The 17,478-nt window shown below is 47.2% G+C and overlaps 1 protein-coding gene across 1 annotated transcript in view; it reads left to right on the forward strand.

Moving 5' to 3' along the window:
• The window catches only part of LOC134983104 (oocyte zinc finger protein XlCOF7.1-like), a 163,768-nt gene that overhangs the window by 74,143 nt on the left and 72,147 nt on the right, over positions 1 to 17,478 (forward strand). The window contains exons 10-11 of the mRNA XM_063948805.1: positions 14,648 to 14,803; positions 15,140 to 15,287. Coding sequence (XP_063804875.1) covers positions 14,648 to 14,803; positions 15,140 to 15,287 — 304 coding nt within the window. The remainder of the gene's footprint in view (positions 1 to 14,647; positions 14,804 to 15,139; positions 15,288 to 17,478) is intronic.

Here is a 17,478-nt window from a genome sequence, read left to right on the forward strand (position 1 = left end):
GAGACGTGCCGCGTGCGCGCTGGCGTGGACACTGATTACCAGGCAGCCGCTCCACTAGCCACCAGGGACATTCATGGGCACAGGTCAGGGTTTTTTTTTCTCTATATAAACCCCAGTTTCATCCCGCAATACCCGGTGGGGATGCCAGCAGGGGGAGCAGGTCGGACCTGAGGACCCTCTCCCCATCCCCAGGGCGCCATTTCGGCAATGTTCCCGCCCTAGAGCTGCATATCTCTCCTTCACTCCTGACCAGTGGCCATCATAGCTGAGCTGTTTCTAGGACTGCTGGGGCAAATCCTCTGTAGAACCGCCTGATTGCCAGCGCTGTGCTTCTTACAGGAAACTTAAGTATTCTACCTGTCACTGGGACAGTGTTAGTTAAGAAAGAGTGCATACATTCAGGGTTGTGTGGTACAAACACCCTTTGATTTACATCCAGTGTTTACTGTGCTTTGATATATCTATTGTTAACACATATAGCCATACTGAGTATTACTTTGTATTGCTAGTCCAGTGCAGTTTATGGTACATAATTTCTGCATGGTACGCTTGTGACTATATATGTGTGTGTGCATGTAGCTGCTGCGTGGTTGTCTCATTACAAGGGTATTTCACTCAGTGGGCTATTCCTATATTGCTTTACCTGAGGGGGCCAAGTGTTTCAGGTTTTCTTTCTGTTTAATATAGTATTGGGTCACAAGAAATACTGACGGTGTATTTTTACTTGTGATTTACAGTCACAATATCGTCTATATCTTTTGAACTCCCACCGACTAGGAGACTGTTGGCTTGCTATCCTCTCTCTGCCGAGGTCTGTAAAAATTGGGGAACCCCTCCGCCTATAGATTCTCATGTGGCGCGTATGGTTGTTTCCTCTACTCTGCCAGTAACTACCATCACCTCTCTGAAGCAACCAACGGATCGACGTGTGGAGGGCTGTTTAAAAGCGATTTATACCCTAACGGGGGCTGTGCATAGGCCAACAATTGCAGCGACTTGGGCTGCTGAAGCTGTTGAGGCGTGGGCTCAGGAACTTGAGGCGGCACTGCCTTCCCACGCTTCTGAGCATGCTTGACAATATCTCTCGTATATTGCCACGGCTTCTCTGTACCTTAAGGAGCCGGCCTCCGAAGCCGGGGTGCTCGCAGCCAAGGCTGCTACTACGTCCGTCTTGGCCAGACGTATCCTTGGGTTGAGATCCTGGTCGGTGTATATGGATTCTAAGAAAACACTGGAGGTGCTCCCTTTCACTTGAGACATTCTCTTTGGAGAAGACCTCAATAAGATTGTGGCTGATCTGGCTACTGCTAATACAGCTCGCCTACCTAGTACGGCTCCTTCAGCGCAGAAGGCTAAAATTACTTTCCCTCAGACCTTTTGTCCTCCAGGAAACGGAAAAGGTCAGCGTACCCAAAGCAAACTCGCGCTTCCAGTCCTGCCAAGCCCAGACTGAAGCGTGCCTGGTCCGCCCGTCAGCCAGCTTCCAAAACTGACAAGCCGGCCGCATGACGGGGTGGGCCTCCCTCTGAGTGATCCCAGGGTGGGGGGCCAACTTCTAGGTTTTGCCCAGGAATGGTTAAAGACCACTTCAGATACCTGGGTGAGGGAAGTCGTCGCTCAAGGTTACGCCATACCCTTCAAGAATCGTCCCCCGCTGCGATTTTGCCTGACAGATGTGCCTCTGGATCCGGCAAAAGCAAACACGTTGCACTCGGTGGTACAGTCCCTCCTGACCACAGAAGTGGTAGTACAGGTGCCTCTGGCTCAGATAGGCAAGGGGTATTATTCACCGCTGTTTCTAGTCCCGAAACCGAACGGGTCCTCGCGGCCCATACTCAATCTGAAGTCCTAGAACAAGCATGTGCGGATCTCCAAGTTTCGTATGGAAACGCTGCACTCTATTGTTCTTGCCATGGAGCCTGGGAACTATATGGTCTCCCTGGACATACAGGATGCCTACCTACGTATTGCTATTGCGGTATCTCATCAGCAGTACCTCAGGTTTGCGGTGGACAACCTTCATTACCATTTCTGGCCGTTACCCTTTGGTTTGACAACGGTTCCGCTAGTTTCCACCAAAGTTATGGCAGTCATGACGGCTACACTCAGCCGTCAAGGGGTCAGGATCCTACCGTACTTGGATGATTTGTTGATCCTGGCAAATTCCCCAGAACTTCTCCTGTGTCATCCCGATCTGACAGTCCAGTGCATGAAAGCCCACAGGTGGCTGATCAACTGGAAGAAATCCTCCCTGGTTCCTGCACAGAGCATGTTACATCTGGGAGCGTTATTGGACACTCACAACCAACGGTTGTTCTTGTCTCAGGAGAAAGTCCTGAAGCTTCAGGACAGGATTTGATGCTTCCTATCTCATCCGCAAGTGTCGATACATTCGGCGATGCAAGTGCTGGGTCTCATGGTGTCGGCTTTCAACATGGTGGAGTATGCTCAATTCCATTCTCGCCCTCTGCAAAAGTTAATTCTGTCCAAGTGGGACGGCCTGCCTCACCGGATCAGATCTCACATGATCTCCTTGTCTCCGGAGGTCCTTCTGTCACTGAGGTGGTGGCTTCAGGACCATCAATTGAGCAGGGGCCGTCCCTTCTGGATTTCCAACTGGGTCCTTCTGACAACGGATGCCAGTCTGAGAGGTTGGGGTGCGGTGTTGAACCAACACTCTCTTCAGGGTCGGTGGACCAAGTAGAAGTCTCTGCTCCCTATCAATATTCTGTAACTGCGGGCAGTGTTCAACGCGTTGACAATGGTCCAGCATCTAATACAGAACGTCCCTTTTCAAGTACAGTCGGACAACGCCACCACGGTGGCGTACATAAATCATCAAGGCAGCAATCGAAGCCACATGGCAATGAGGGAAGTGTCACGGATTCTTCAGTGGACGGAACGCCATCTGCCGGCCATATCCGCAATGTTAATTCCGGGCGTTCTGAACTTGGAAGTGGACTATCTCAGTCATCAGGACATACACGCAGGAGAGTGGAGCCTCCATCCGGAGGTGTTTCAACTTCTCTTGGACATGTGGGGCCTTCCAGATGTGGATCTGATGCCGTCTCGACACAATCACAAGGTTCCGGTCTTCGGAGCAAGGACAAGGGTTCCTCAAGCTGCGTTCGTGGATGCTCTGGCAATTCCATGGAACTTTCAGCTACCGTACGTGTTCCCTCCGGTGTCACTCCTGCCAGAGTAATACGGAAGTTCAAGCAAGAAGGAGGAAACCTGCTTCTGGTTGCTCCAGCAGGGCCCAGACGGCACTTGTTCTCCGATATCCTGGGTCTCTCGTGGAATCGTCCCCTTCTTCTTCCACAATGACCAGACCTCCTCGTTCAGAGCCCTTGTGTTTACCAGGATTTGGCCCGTCTGGCTTTGAGGGCATGGCCCTTGAGGCTTCCGTCCTGAGGGCCAAGGGTTTTTCTGAGGCGGTCGTTTAAACTATGTTGAAGGCCCGTTGTCACAACTGAGGGATGGTGTTGGTCTGGGACAGCCTCAGTTGTAAGGGCTGGTGTAAAGGTGAATCTAGGTGGCAGAATAGGACTCCTAGACATAGAGGACTTCTACCACCAATGCCCGAAGATGTGACCACGACAACAAATATAAAATTAATGTTTGTTTATTGAACACAGTTCTGGTTGTACACTGGCAGTTGCACAGTATGATATGAGAAATTATTAAAAACCGTACATAGTTCCACAAAAAGTAGCAGTTGTAGTATTCTCTTAGGTGTGGTATCCGCACAAGGCTAGCTTGGGAGATTAGAAGATGGAATGTCCTTTTACCAACACCTAGGTGCTGTAGAGTAGATGAAAGCTGGAACTGGTCAGCAGATGTAGTACAGAGGCTGAACGTACTGCGGAATGAGTGATACTTGTAGACTGCCGGTTTTGCCGGATGGAACGGATAATGAAGAACTGTGAATGAAGTGCGGATGAACCAGTGTTAGTAGCGGAGTTGAATGACACTGGTGATGCTAGAGATCGATGAATTGGGAAAAACAGATGACTTGAATACTGTAGATATCAGGAACACCGATGGCGGAGCACCGATGACAATACTGTAGGTAGCTGAACACCACTGGAAGCCCAATGCTGGAAGCTGGTGTTTTTGGAGCACTGCCAATAACAGAAGGCAATGAGTATACTATGGAGTCAGGCAGGCACCGCAGGGTGGTGATTGGTGCAGGTCTCTGCAGAACTGGAGACTCAGGAGCTGGAATACCTGGAACACAGAATCACAGAGAGCAGAGACATGATACACTGGTAATGGCAACCAAAGCACTGACAACTTCCTGGTCTAGGATCAGTCCCACAGCAGTGCAGTGATTGGATCAGCAATCAGGCAGAGCTCAGCGAGACTGTAGATTGGTGGAATTATCATCATGTGATCAGAACCAACATGGCTGCGCCCATACTGGTTCTTGGAGGGAAACCTGGTTTGTAATTCCATGTGGAGCTTTCACAGTAATGGCGGCAGCGGCCACAGGACACAATGAATGTAAAACTGCACAGCAACCTCCCAGAGCCGGTTGCGGAAGCTACAGCGGATGAGAGGCGCCGCACAGACCTGTAGTGATTTACTGTATTAATCACGGCAAAGGCCGCAGCTGACAGGAGACGCCACACAGATCCTTCCACGCACTGAGAGCGCAAAAATAGCGGTGGACGCTATGCAGAGCCATCCAACTGTTGAGAGTACAGTAATGGCGGCGGAGGCCGCGGTGAGCTAGAAACACCATTCCATTTAAGAGTACCCAATAACAGCACCTGCAGACTGGCAAAGAGGAAATATGAAGGACATTTAGCAACATGATTGAGACCCGGCCTTGGAACGCTGAGCCAGTCTCAGAAGACACCTGAAAGGTAAAAAATAATGTCCAGTAGTCCGGATCGTGACACCCGTAAGCCGGCTTCTGCTCGAATAGGGTCTGGAATGCTTACTTTACTTGGTGTGCGTCTCACAATCATGACGTTTTCAAGTTTAGTATGGCCAAACTGTTGGCCTTTCTACAATAAGGCCTGCGTCTAGCCTCCCTCAAGGTTCACATCTCTGCCTTGTCAGTTTGGTTTCAGAGAAAAATTGCTACCCTACCTGATTTCCATACATTCACTCAGGGTGTGTTGTGGATTCAGCCTCCTTATGTGCCACCTGTGGCCCCTTGGGACTTGTCGGTGGTTTTAGAGGCCTTGCAAGTGTCTCCGTTGGAAACTCTTGTCTCTGCTGACCTTAAGTGGCTTTCCCTTAAGGTCCTTTTCTTGCTGGCGATTGCTTCAGCTAGAAGGGTTTCGGACTTGGGTGCCTTATCCTGCAAGTCTCCCTATTTGATTTTTCACTGTGACCGGGCGGTTCTTAGAATGCAGCCAGATTATTTACCTAAGGTGGTGTCTTCCTTACACCTTAACCAGGAGATTGTGGTTCCGGCCTTTAATTCTCCTGAGTTGTCTTCCAAAGAGTGGTCTTTGGATGTGGTATGGCCTCTCCATATCTATGTGAAGAGAACTTCCTCCATTAGGAAATCGGATTCTCTTTTTGTGTTGTTTGGTTTTCACAAACGTGGCTGGCCTGCTTCCAAGCAGACCCTGGCAAGATGGATTAGAATGGTGATTGCACATGCTTATGTACAGGCTGGTCATCTGCTTCCTGCTACCATTAAAGCCTATTCTACTCGGGCGTGTGGACCTTCTTGGGCGGACCACCGTGGTGCGACCCATGAACAATTATGCAAGGCGGCAACGTGGTCAGGGAACACGTTTATAAGGTTCTATGCCTTCAATGCCGCTGCTTCCTAGGATGCTTCCTTTGGATGCCGGGTTCTTGTACCCGGTACAGTGCGTCCCCTCCCATAAGGAACTGCTTTAGGACATCCCCGATGTTAATCCTTGTGGAGCCCAGTGTACCCCGCAGCAGAAAATTAGATTTATGGTAAGAACTTACTGTTGATAAATCTCTTTCTGCGAGGTACACTGGGCTCCACAAGGCGCCCACCCTGACACACTTTGCTTCTCTGGGTTGGTATTGGTTTAGCCACTGACACCCTCTCCTGTGGTGAGTGTGTGGTGTATTTGGCTACGAGCGGTTGTCGTCTCTGGTACCTTCTACTGCATTGGGCTGGTTAACAAAACTGAGCTCCCTGTGCATGGAGGCGGAGTTATAGAGGAGGCGGCGATGAGCATCTTGGGAACAGTCAAAAGCATTGAGCCCGCTGGTGCCTCGGATCAAGATCCTACTCTATACCCTGATGTTAATACTTGTGGAGCCCAGTGTACCTTGCAGAAAGAGATTTAACAATGGTAAGCTCTTACCATAAATCTCGTTTTTCTCTGTCTTCACTTACCCATCCTCCTGACCCCAGGCCAACATCACTGTGTGACCATATCATATAGCCCACCAGTGACCTTTGCAGTCTGGTGGACAATTATGCAATAGATAGCACCTGTCCTTGTGTATAAATGCCTATTTCCCTATAGATTGTAAGCTTGCGAGCAGGGCCTTCCTGCCTCTATGACTGTATATTATTGCCCAGTCTTATTTTATTACTGTTGTTTCAAATTGTATAGCGCATTATAAGAAACTGTTAATAAATAATAAATATCTGGTCTATGGCATCACCCAGAACTGATAGGGCAGCTCCACCTTATACATGGACAAATGCACCGACCTCTGAACATTCCCCAGCTTTGGTGTGAGGACTGGAGGGAGATACTGAGTATATTTGTTAGGCCCTTGCACCATCTATGGTAAATCTATGCGTTTTCACAAATGACAGCTTTAATAGATACTTTTATAGATGTCTCCTTATAGTAGGAATTGGTCTTAGAAAAAACGCTGGTAGCGCCGCTGTATTTGGCACCGGTCACAAAACATTGTTTCTTCTTAAATATTGGTTCCAAAACATCAATTGCTCCCAGTGTTTCTATACAAGACTCCTCGTTCCAACAGGGCAGGCTGAGCTCACTCCTGTTCAAAAACCTATTGGTCCAGGCCGTAATGAATGACCATATGAGGTAATAAATATTAATGAATAATAAAAATAAAATATAATAGTTAACATATAGTAAAACCAACTGCAGCCCCCTGATAATGAGTTTGTGGGCCATAACTATGATTGTGTTGATGGCACCATTGACGCCCTATGGTCCAACCATCTGGCTAGCAGGGTGCCTAGAACAGAATCTTGCAGCCAGTGCTTTGGGTGGTGCTGTTCCCCCTGAGGCTGGTGGTACTGCCAGCTCAGCATGACATCAGTCACTCAGGGGTGTGGCCGGCATAGTAGCAGTAAAGCCTTGTTATGGTGTTGCACCCCTGTGAGTGCACTTGGGCATCCTGGCATGTTTAGGAATCATTGATCTACACTGTTCAGAGGCAGAACTCTGAGAGGCAACGGAGTCATCTGCCGCTGGGCTCCTGCTCTGAAGGAGGCACCTCTCCTCCCATTTTGTGACACCATTGAATTAAGTTAATTGATAGCTGCCGCTGTCTTTTCAGTGGCTGACTTCCTCACTGGTCCCTGCCCCTTACAAATCACACCCTCTTTATTATACTGAATATACACATGTTACAAGTATCACACCCAGGATTAGAAACCACAACCTATTACACTGGATGCGGCACCTTACTGATGAAGCGGTTTGCTCCTGTATAGGAAATATGAGAATAATTAGTTACACGTAACTTCATATAGTTAGAATTCTCATGCTTCCTCTACAGGAGCAAATAGCTCCATCAATAAGGTGTCTGCTGCCAGTGTAACAGGTCATGGGTTCTAATCCTGGGTATGACTGCTAAGAAATGTGTGATTAAAATAAAAGACAGTATATAATTTTTTTTCAGAAATAGGGGGGCACCAATATTTATCTTGCCTCCGGGCAACTGTGACGAACTTACGCCACTGACACTGTTGCATCCCTTCATCGTTGAGATCTAGCTGTGCCTATATTTTTATACTTTTTGGATATCTACATACACCAGTTATGTACAGTGTAACTTTTGCCCTCATCTAGTTGAGTATTTAGAAAGGGTTGGTAGATTGTATTTGTTATACAGTTTGTTTTAGGAACATTCCCCATTTTCGGACTCTCTCCCTCCTGGCTTTGTCACAAATGCATAGGATGCAAATGATGGGGTCTATTCATGAAGCAGTGAAAAGTGTGGAGAAGTGAGCCAGTGGAGAACCAATCAGCATTGACGTAACATTTATAATTTGCATACTATACAATTGTACGGAGCAGCTGATTGGTTGCCATGGTCAACCTCCACATTTTTCATGAATAGACCCCTAAGTATTTATGGGGAGGGGAAGAGAACAAAGGTCATTCCAGTGCCTAAGAGATGCTAGCCATGCCCCCAGCAACATGTGACCACACCCAGTAATGTCGGACCAAGCCCCTTCTTGGCGACATGCCTGCACTTGTCCTGATGACCCCACAGTGCATGTTGAGCTGCTCAGACAGACCCAAAAGACCGTTTTCCCCATTTACGTTCCTGCACAGAAAACCGACAGTAAATGAGGTTCCAAAATACTCACAGACACTTTGGGGTAAATTTACTAAGATGGGAGTTCTATTTAAGATGGGATGTTGCCCATAGCAACCAATCAGATTCCAGGTATTATATTCTAAAAGATGGTAGATAAATGAGAAGTAGAATCTGATTGGTTGCTATGGGCAACATCCCATCTTAAATAGAACTCCCATCTTAGTAATTTTACCCCTGATACGGGGGACAGGCTTTCTGATATGGTTGTTACAGTAAAGTGATTCAATGAAAGGATAAATCTCATTAAGAGTAAGTAATCCCTACACACCAGGCCTCTGTGCCAGCAAAGGCCTCTGACTCATCCTTCTTATCCTTCACTCCAGCCCCATCCAGTCCTGCCCAGTGGTCCCAGTCCACAGACCAAACCCAACACAGATCCTGACACTCTTCTCACTGACTGTGGCAAGGTAATACCACTTCATTTTCCCTGCAGGATATTAATAAGGGTTCTTAAACGGTCTCAAGAGGGTAATTCAGACCTAATCACTAGGGTGTGTTTTTATTTCTCCTTCATCCCTACGATCAGGTAGTCGCCGCCTACAGGAAAGGGTATGTGGTGTGCGCAGGGGTGCGATCGCATGTGTAGGAGACCTGCACAAACATCAGTGTGTGCAGTCTAATCACTTCCCAGGACTTAGACGCTGCGATGATCTGCGTCGGAGCTGACGTCAGAAACCCTCCTTCAAAACGGCTGGTCACTCCTGCGTTTTCCTGTACACTCCTACAAAACGGCCAGTTACCACCCACAAACGCCCTCTTCCTGTCAGTCACCTTGCGATCGCCCGTGTGAACGCTTGTTTCGCACCATCCCGTTGCTGGCCGGCCAACCCCGTTGCTGCGGTGCATACGCATGCGCAGTTCGGACCTGATCGCAGCCTGTGAGAAAACGCACAGCAGCGATCAGGTCTGAATTAGGCCCTAAGGGGTCTATTTACTAAACTTTGGATGAAGATCAAGTACCAGCCAATCAGCTGCTAACTACCATGTCATAAGCTGGGTTTGAAAAATGACAGGAGCCGATTGGCTGGTACTTTATCTCCATCCACTTTATCTCCATCCAAGTCTTAGTAAATAGACCCCTAAGTTCCATCAGGCTTAGGAAAGCACCAAAATGAGTAACAATTTCAGGGCAAATCCCAGAAAGATCTTGACTGCTTCCAGCAAGGAGCATGAGGAATTAAGGAATAAAAATGAAGACCTTGACCAATGAGACAACCTATGGATCGGTCACATCCCTGACCTGATTGTGTGGAGTAATCCAGAACCTCACATGGAATCAGGTATAGAGTAGCAAGTGATTCCTGGTTAAATTACAGGGGAAGCCAGGTGACAAGATAACTGCAATCCATGATCCCAGGTATGGAACCAAGTTTGTGAAACCCTGCAAGAGCATGCCTACCCATTGGGGGTCCATCATCAAGCTACCCATGCCAAATGGTCTAACCCATATACAGATAAATCGAGATGCACCAAAAAAGCTTGAAGAGTAAAAAATAAAATCCTTTAATAACTAGGAATTTCCTGTACCAGCCTGATGCAGCTGTAACTGGCATAGGTCACACGTACTGTATGTCAAGATACAGTCAACGGCAATGTTGAGAAGCTGGTAGCTTATACCATACCTCCCAACATGACCCTCTCCAGGAGGGACACAATGCTCTGCTCCTGGACTTTTCTCTTGATGTATGATTGTCTGCACCTGTGTTGAACAGGTTAATGGATAAGAAAGGTGTTTCAGCACAGGTGCTAGCAATCATACATTATGAGGGAAGTCCAGGAGCAGAGCATTCTGTCCCTCCCGGAGAGGGTCATGTTGGGAGGTATGCTTACACCACAGTGTATAAGTGCTGATGACCAGTCAGTACCAATGGAGCAATTGTGCTTTAGTCTAGAATGTCTGCCCTGGGAGGATCAGTGTTGGATTAAGAGGGAGGCTACTGAGGTAGTGGCTGAGGGGCCCCTACACAGCCTGACCCTGCAGTTCCAGAGAACAGGTGCCCAACATCTTCTGTTCTATCTTTTAATATTTCATGCTATTCAATAATCGGACTCTCTGACACTACTTGGTATGAATATCGGGAACTGCACCATACACAACCTGCACTAAAGGCACTTCTAGTGGTATCCAATGTACCGTATTTCTGTTATGCATCACTTACCCCACTAGAGGGTGCTGCTACACTAGATTTATTATGCACAAAAAAAAAAAGATAAAAAGAAAGAAGAATATTTAGTTTGGATTACCCTTGGATCCAGCTCAGAGTATATTATTATTATTATTATTAGTAGTAGTAGTATCATTAATAAACACAATGGGGGTAATTCCAAGTTGATCGCAGCAGGAATTTAGTTAGCAATTGGGCAAAACCATGTGCACTGCAGGGGAGGCAGATATAACATGTGCAGAGAGAGTTAGATTTGGGTGGGTTATTTTATTTCTGTGCAGGGTAAATACTGGCTGTTTTATTTTTACATTGCAAATTAGATTGCAGATTGAACACACCCCACCCAAATCTAACTCTCTCTCTGCACATGTTAAATCTACCTTCCCTGCAGTGCACATGGTTTTGCCCAATTGCTAACTAAATTCCTGCTGCGATCAACTTGGAATTACCCCCCATGATAAGGCTACAATAGTACATAGTGTAACTCACAAATTTACAACTGAAGGGTGGTCATTACACATGAAACCATCTGCAGTGCACAGGCTGACCAGAAGATTGCAGTGAATAAAGTACATAAGAAAAAAATGAAAGTATTATATTATATAGTGCAACTTTCATATTTAACACTGGAGTGTAGTCATTATAGATAAATGTATCTGCAGTTCACAGGCTGACCACAAGAGGGCAGTGATAAAATACATAAGGATAAGGATAAAAGTATTATTTAGTGTAACTCTCATATTTACCACTGGAGGGCACTTATTACATTTGAAACAATCTGCAATTCACAGATTGGCCACCAGATGGGAGGGAGAAAGTACATAAGGATAAAGATATTAATAGGATTTTAATTACCTACCGGTAAATCCTTTTTTCGTAGTCCATAGAGGATACTGGGGTCCACATTAGTACCATGTGTGTGTGTGTGTGGGGGGGGGGGGGGTAGAAACAGGTCCACTAAGAGCCTTGGGCACTTTAAGAAATTAATAGTGTGGGCTGGCTCCTCCCTCCAGGGCCGCTATCAGGGGGTGCACAACTGTCCAGGGCCCAGTCTCTCTGACAGAGAGAGGAGGGCCCAGGATGCTCATACAGCCACCTGCCCGCCCGCCACCGTCCCCGCCGTTCCGCCGTCGTCCCCGCTGTTCTGCCGCTGTTCTCCGACCCTCCAGCAGCTCTGTATTGAAAACTTCCCTCCCAAAATGGGAGGGACATTTTCAATACAGCTGCAGGAGGACGGAGGAGAGCAGCAGAACAGCGGGGATGGAGGCAGGCAGGCATCAGCATCCCGGGCCCTTCCGACAGCAGAACATGTATGTATGTAGCAGCAGCATCAGCATCCCGGGCCCTCCCGACAGCGGCACATGTATGTATGTATGACTATATAGTACACACACACACACACACACACATTAAATAGTGCAATTCTAAAGCTAACTCCTCCATGGGGGGGGGAGGGGGGGCTGCCTATTATGTCAGTCCTTACCTTGGCCCCACAATTTCTGATGGCAGCCCTGCCTTCCTCTATGCCCCTCCTACCAGACTAACTGTGCCCGAGGAGACGGACATACTTCGAGAGAAGGATTTAACAGAATAGTGGTGAGATACGAAACAGTACACATCAAACAAGAGGAAAGCCATGCTAATTAAACTTGAACAGGAACAGCAACGGCTGAACCCATAACAATACTTAACTTAAGTAACAGTGCAGGACACACGAAGCACTGGGCGGGCGCCCAGTATCCTCTACGGACTACGAGAAAAGGATTTACCGGTAGGTAATTAAAATCCTATTTTCTCTTACATCCTAGAGGATACTGGGGTCCACATTAGTACCATGGGGATGTACCAAAGCACCCAAACCAGGTGGGAGAGTGCTGAGGTTCCTGCAGAACTGATTTACCAAACTGAAGGTCCTCAGAGGCCAAAGTATCGAACTTGTAGAACTTAGCGAACGTATTCAAACCTGACCAAGTAGCTGCTCAGCAGAGCTGTAAAGCCGAGACGCCCAGGGCAGCCGCCCAGCAAGAACCCACTGACCTAGTCGAGTGAACCTGTACAGATCTTAGGAACTGGCAAGCCTGCCGAAGAATAAGCATGCTGGATAGTAAGCCTGATCCAGCGTGCAATGGACTGCTTTGAAGCAGGACACCCAATTTTATTGGGATCATAGAGAACAAACAGCGAGTCCGACTTTCTGTGACGAACTGTTCGCTTCACATAAATCTTCAAAGCCCTCACAACATCCAGGGACTTTGAGGTAGAGGAGGTGACGGTAACCACCGGAACCACAATAGGTTGGTTGATATAAAATGCAGACACCACCTTTGGAAGAAATTGCTGACGAGTTCTGAGTTCAGCCCTATCTTCATGAAAAATCAAGTAGGGGCTCTTGTGAGACAACGCCCCCAATTCCGACACGTCTTGCTGAACCTAAGGCAAACAGTGTGACGGCCTTCCACGTAAGAAACTTTATATCAACCTCCTGTAAAGATTCAAACCATTCAGATTGCAGAAATTTAAACACCGCGTTGAGATCCCAAGGTGCAGTGGGAAGCACAAAGGGCAGTTGGGTGTGCAAAACTCCTTTTAAGAACGTCTGAACCTCGGGGAGAGAAGCTAATAGTTAAATTAGAAGCATGGGCAGCCAAATGGAGAATGCGCTTCAACACAGACAAGTGTAAGGTAATGCACTGTGGTAACAAGAACAAACACCTACCTACTAAATGGGGTAAAATTAGGGGATTCTGTACTGGAAAAGGACTTAGGTGTCCTCATAGATAGCAAGCTAAGCAGTAGTACCCAAAGTAGGACTGCAGCAAAGAAGGCTAATAAGATATTAGCATGCATAAAACGGGGTATTGATGCTAGGGACGAGAGTATTATACTCCCGTTATATAAATCACTAGTGAGGCCACACCTTGAATACTGTGTACAGTTCTGGGCACCGTACTACAAAAAGGATATCCTGGAGCTTGAAAAGGTACAGAGGAGGGCGACCAAACTAATTAAGGGCATGGAGACGATGGAATACAAGGAAAGTCTTGAAAGACTAGGCATGTTTACATTGGAAAAGCGGAGACTAAGAGGGGATATGATCAACATCTACAAATATATAAGGGGACAATACACAGAGCTTGCACGGGACCTGTTTTTGGTTAGATCAACACAGAGGACTCGTGGACACTCGCTCAGGTTAGAGGAGAGGAGATTCCGCACAATACGGCGTAAAGGCTTTTTCACGGTAAGGACAATACGTGTTTGGAATTCCCTGCCCGAGGGAGTTGTAATGGCGGAATCTGTCAACACCTTTCAGAATGGGTTAGATAAATTCCTATTGGATAAGGATATCCAGGGGTATGGTGCATAGTCATGCATTATAGTTACTATAAATAGGGATAAAATGCAATGGCTGACAGCAGCATCAGTCAGAAATTTTAGTCAAATCATCATGCATAGGACACCACAAATAGGTTGAACTCGATGGACAATTGTCTTTTTTCAACCTCAGATACTATGTTACTATGTTACTATGTTACATTGTCCGACTGAACCTGAATGGCTTGATCTTGAAGAAGATGTGAAGCCTGCAGAAGGGCATTGTATACGGTCCTTAGTTCCACAATGTTGATCGGAAGAGTGGCTTCCTGACTTGTCCATCTTCTTTGGAACTGTTCCCCCCGGGTGACTGCTCTCCAACCTCTGAGGCTTGCGTCTGTGGTTAGAAGAATCCAATTTTGAATCCCCAACCGTCGGCCTTGCGTTAGGTGAGAAGTCTGAAGCAACCACAGCAGAAAAATCCTGGCTCTTAGCGACAGACGAATTCTCTGGTGCATGTGTAGATGCGATCCGGACCATTTGTCCAACAGATCCAGCTGGAAGGGCCTCGCGTGGAACCTTCCATACTGAAGCACTTCATGATCCGCCTCCATATTTCCCAGAAGACGAATGCACAGATGCACCGATATCCAGGGTGGTTTTAGAACCTCCCGTACCATCGACTGGATTACCAATGCCTTTTCCAATGGAAGTAAAACTCTCATTGCTTCTGTGTCCAGTATCATTCCCAGAAACGTAAGCTTTCTCGTTGGTTCCAGGTAAGATTTTGATAGATTCAGAATCCACCCGTGATCCTGGAGCATTTGAGTCAAGATTGCAATGCTGTCCAGCAGCCTCTCTTTGGATGATGCTTTTATAAGCAGGTCATCCAGGTACGGAATTATGTACACTCCCTGCCTGAGAAGGAGGAACATCTCCGCCATGACCTTCGTGAACACACGAGGTTCCGTTGAGAGGCCGAAAGGCAGGGCCTGGAACTGGTAGTGACAGTCCTGTAATGCAACCCTTAGAGAAGCCTGATGAGGCGGGCAGATTGGGATGTGAAGGTACGCATCCTTGATATACAGAGACACCAAGAATTCCTCTTCCTCCAGACCTGAGATCACCGCGGGCTCCCACCTGCCTGACTTACAGGCAGTGCGGCCCACCGTCATGCTGAAAGATTTGAGGAAGCAGAGCCGGAGGTCTGTTCCGGCGGACCTGCAGTTGCAGGTTTTCTGTTTACTTCTGTTACCTTTGAAGGTAGTCGAATTACCTTTGGATGAAAGGACTGCAGAGTTGGGGCCGTGTAGGTCTTCCTAGCAAGGGTTGCTGCAGAAGGAAGGTACAGTATGTAGACTTACTCGCCGTAGCCTTGGATTTCCATGTATCCAGTTCATCTCCAAACAGAGCTTCACCTGTGAACGGTAGGCCTTCCACACCCTTCCTGGAATCTGCATCCGCATTCCACTGATGTAGCCATAAGCCCTTACGTGCTGAGATGGCCATGAGCATGGAGCATGCGTGGAATAAGCCTATCTCTTTTAGGGCCTCAACCATAAAATTAGATGAGTCCTGTATATGTTGTAGGACTAAATCTATCTCCCCCCCTGTGAGGAATCTAAGTCCTCTATTAGAGTACCTGACCATTCTGAAATGGCCCTAGAGATCCAAGCACAAGCTATAGTGGGTCTCTGGACCACCCCCACAGCCGTGTACAGAGATTTGAGAGTGGTCTCAACCTTGCGACAACCGTGTCCTTTAAGGGGCTGTACCCGGGACTGGTAAGATTATCTTACGGGACAACCTAGAAATTGAGGCATCAACAAATGGCGGGACTTCCCACTTTTTCCTGTCATCCTGCGGAAAAGGGAAAGATGCTATTAACCTTTTAGGGATTTTAAACTTCTTGTCAGGAGTGAGCCAAGTTTCTTCAAATAGAGAATTTAACTCTTTAGATGCAGGGAAGGTAGCAGAGGATTTATTTTTCCATTGAAATGAGATTCCTCCGTGTCTTCCATCACAGTATCAGGAATGTGCAGGACCTCCCTAATAGTCTCTATTAGGGCCTGTATTCCCCCCACCTAAATCCACATCACCGTCATCTGCATCAGTGTCATCATCGGTGTCAGTATGTATGATTTGTGCCAGCGTACGCTTTTGTGGACAAATGGTAGATGTCTGAGACGCTGGGATGGACACTGAATCTCTATTCATCAGGTCATCCATAGACTGTCTTAAGTATTATGTCTCTTTCTTAGTTTGGGACAATTTATGAGAAAAGTTTGATATCATTCCCTTTAGTGAGTCTAGCCACACCGGTTTTGACCCACTAGCCTGAGAAGGTGTACTACTCTAGGTACACTGTAGTGATCCCCCTGAGGACAATAAGCACTCTGCAGTGCAGGGCACACACTCTTTTGACATGGTAAAAGTAACAATACATGCACACAGTAGAGAAAGAGGTTAAAACACAGTTAACCCACACAGAGCCCTCTAGAGAGACACAGAGTATGATGGAGCCAGCCACACTGCACCCTTATGGCCACAATAAAATTCAGCCATGTTGCCAACTAAGTACCCTTAATAAGGGCTTAGTATACTATTATTTGCTCCCCCCTTTGCTATAACCCCCTGGTTGTCACGCTCGGCGTAAGTTGGGGTTCCGACAACCGAGTTTTGGCTGAAGGGACAGCTACCTGTGAGGAGAGTAAACAAAGTGGCTGAATGTAATTCCTCCTCATGGGGTGGAGGCCAAACTTAGTGTTAACGTTGGCCAGAGGGCGTAAAGAAAAGGAGGACTCCGTAGGAAGATAACTGTAGTTTTAATAAATAACAGGCTGTACATGAATATTGGAGAAATTGAAGAAACTGGAAGAATTAGAGTCTATGGTTAAATGACTTGAAGAGTGAAGCTGAAGAACTCCGGTACAGAAGAACTGAAGACTGTGTTTTATGATTAAAAGACGAGGCTGAAGAGTTTGGACTTTGAAGAAATGAGGACTGTGATTGTGATTGAAAGACGAGGCTGAAGAACTTGGACTTTGGAGAAATGAAGACGTCTGCGAGAACCACCATTAGCACCTGGAGCTCCTCTACAACCTGGGACCCCGCGAGCGCTTCCACGAGTGGCGACGGACTTAGACAGCAGGACTGCAGTAGCGTTTAGGTAACCGATAGATGAGAGCAACCAGGACCAGGGCACCAGAAGTAACCTGGGAGCACAGAGCTGGAGAACCTTTCACAAGGAGGTAACTTGAAGCACTGGCACTCTCCCTCTGAGCCAGCCCCCTTTTGAAAGGGGAGAACATGCAGGATTGGCTGGACACAGAATGGGAACTTTATTGGTAATACTCTGGTCTCCAACATGGCTGCCCCCAGCACAGGAGATAAAGCCCATAATTCACATAAAAGTGTGTGGAATGGGTAGCAGAATGGTAAAGATTATTGTGAG

Source organism: Pseudophryne corroboree, assembly GCF_028390025.1.
Source record: "Pseudophryne corroboree isolate aPseCor3 chromosome 3 unlocalized genomic scaffold, aPseCor3.hap2 SUPER_3_unloc_1, whole genome shotgun sequence".
In the NCBI taxonomy this organism is placed as follows: Eukaryota; Metazoa; Chordata; class Amphibia; order Anura; family Myobatrachidae; genus Pseudophryne; species Pseudophryne corroboree.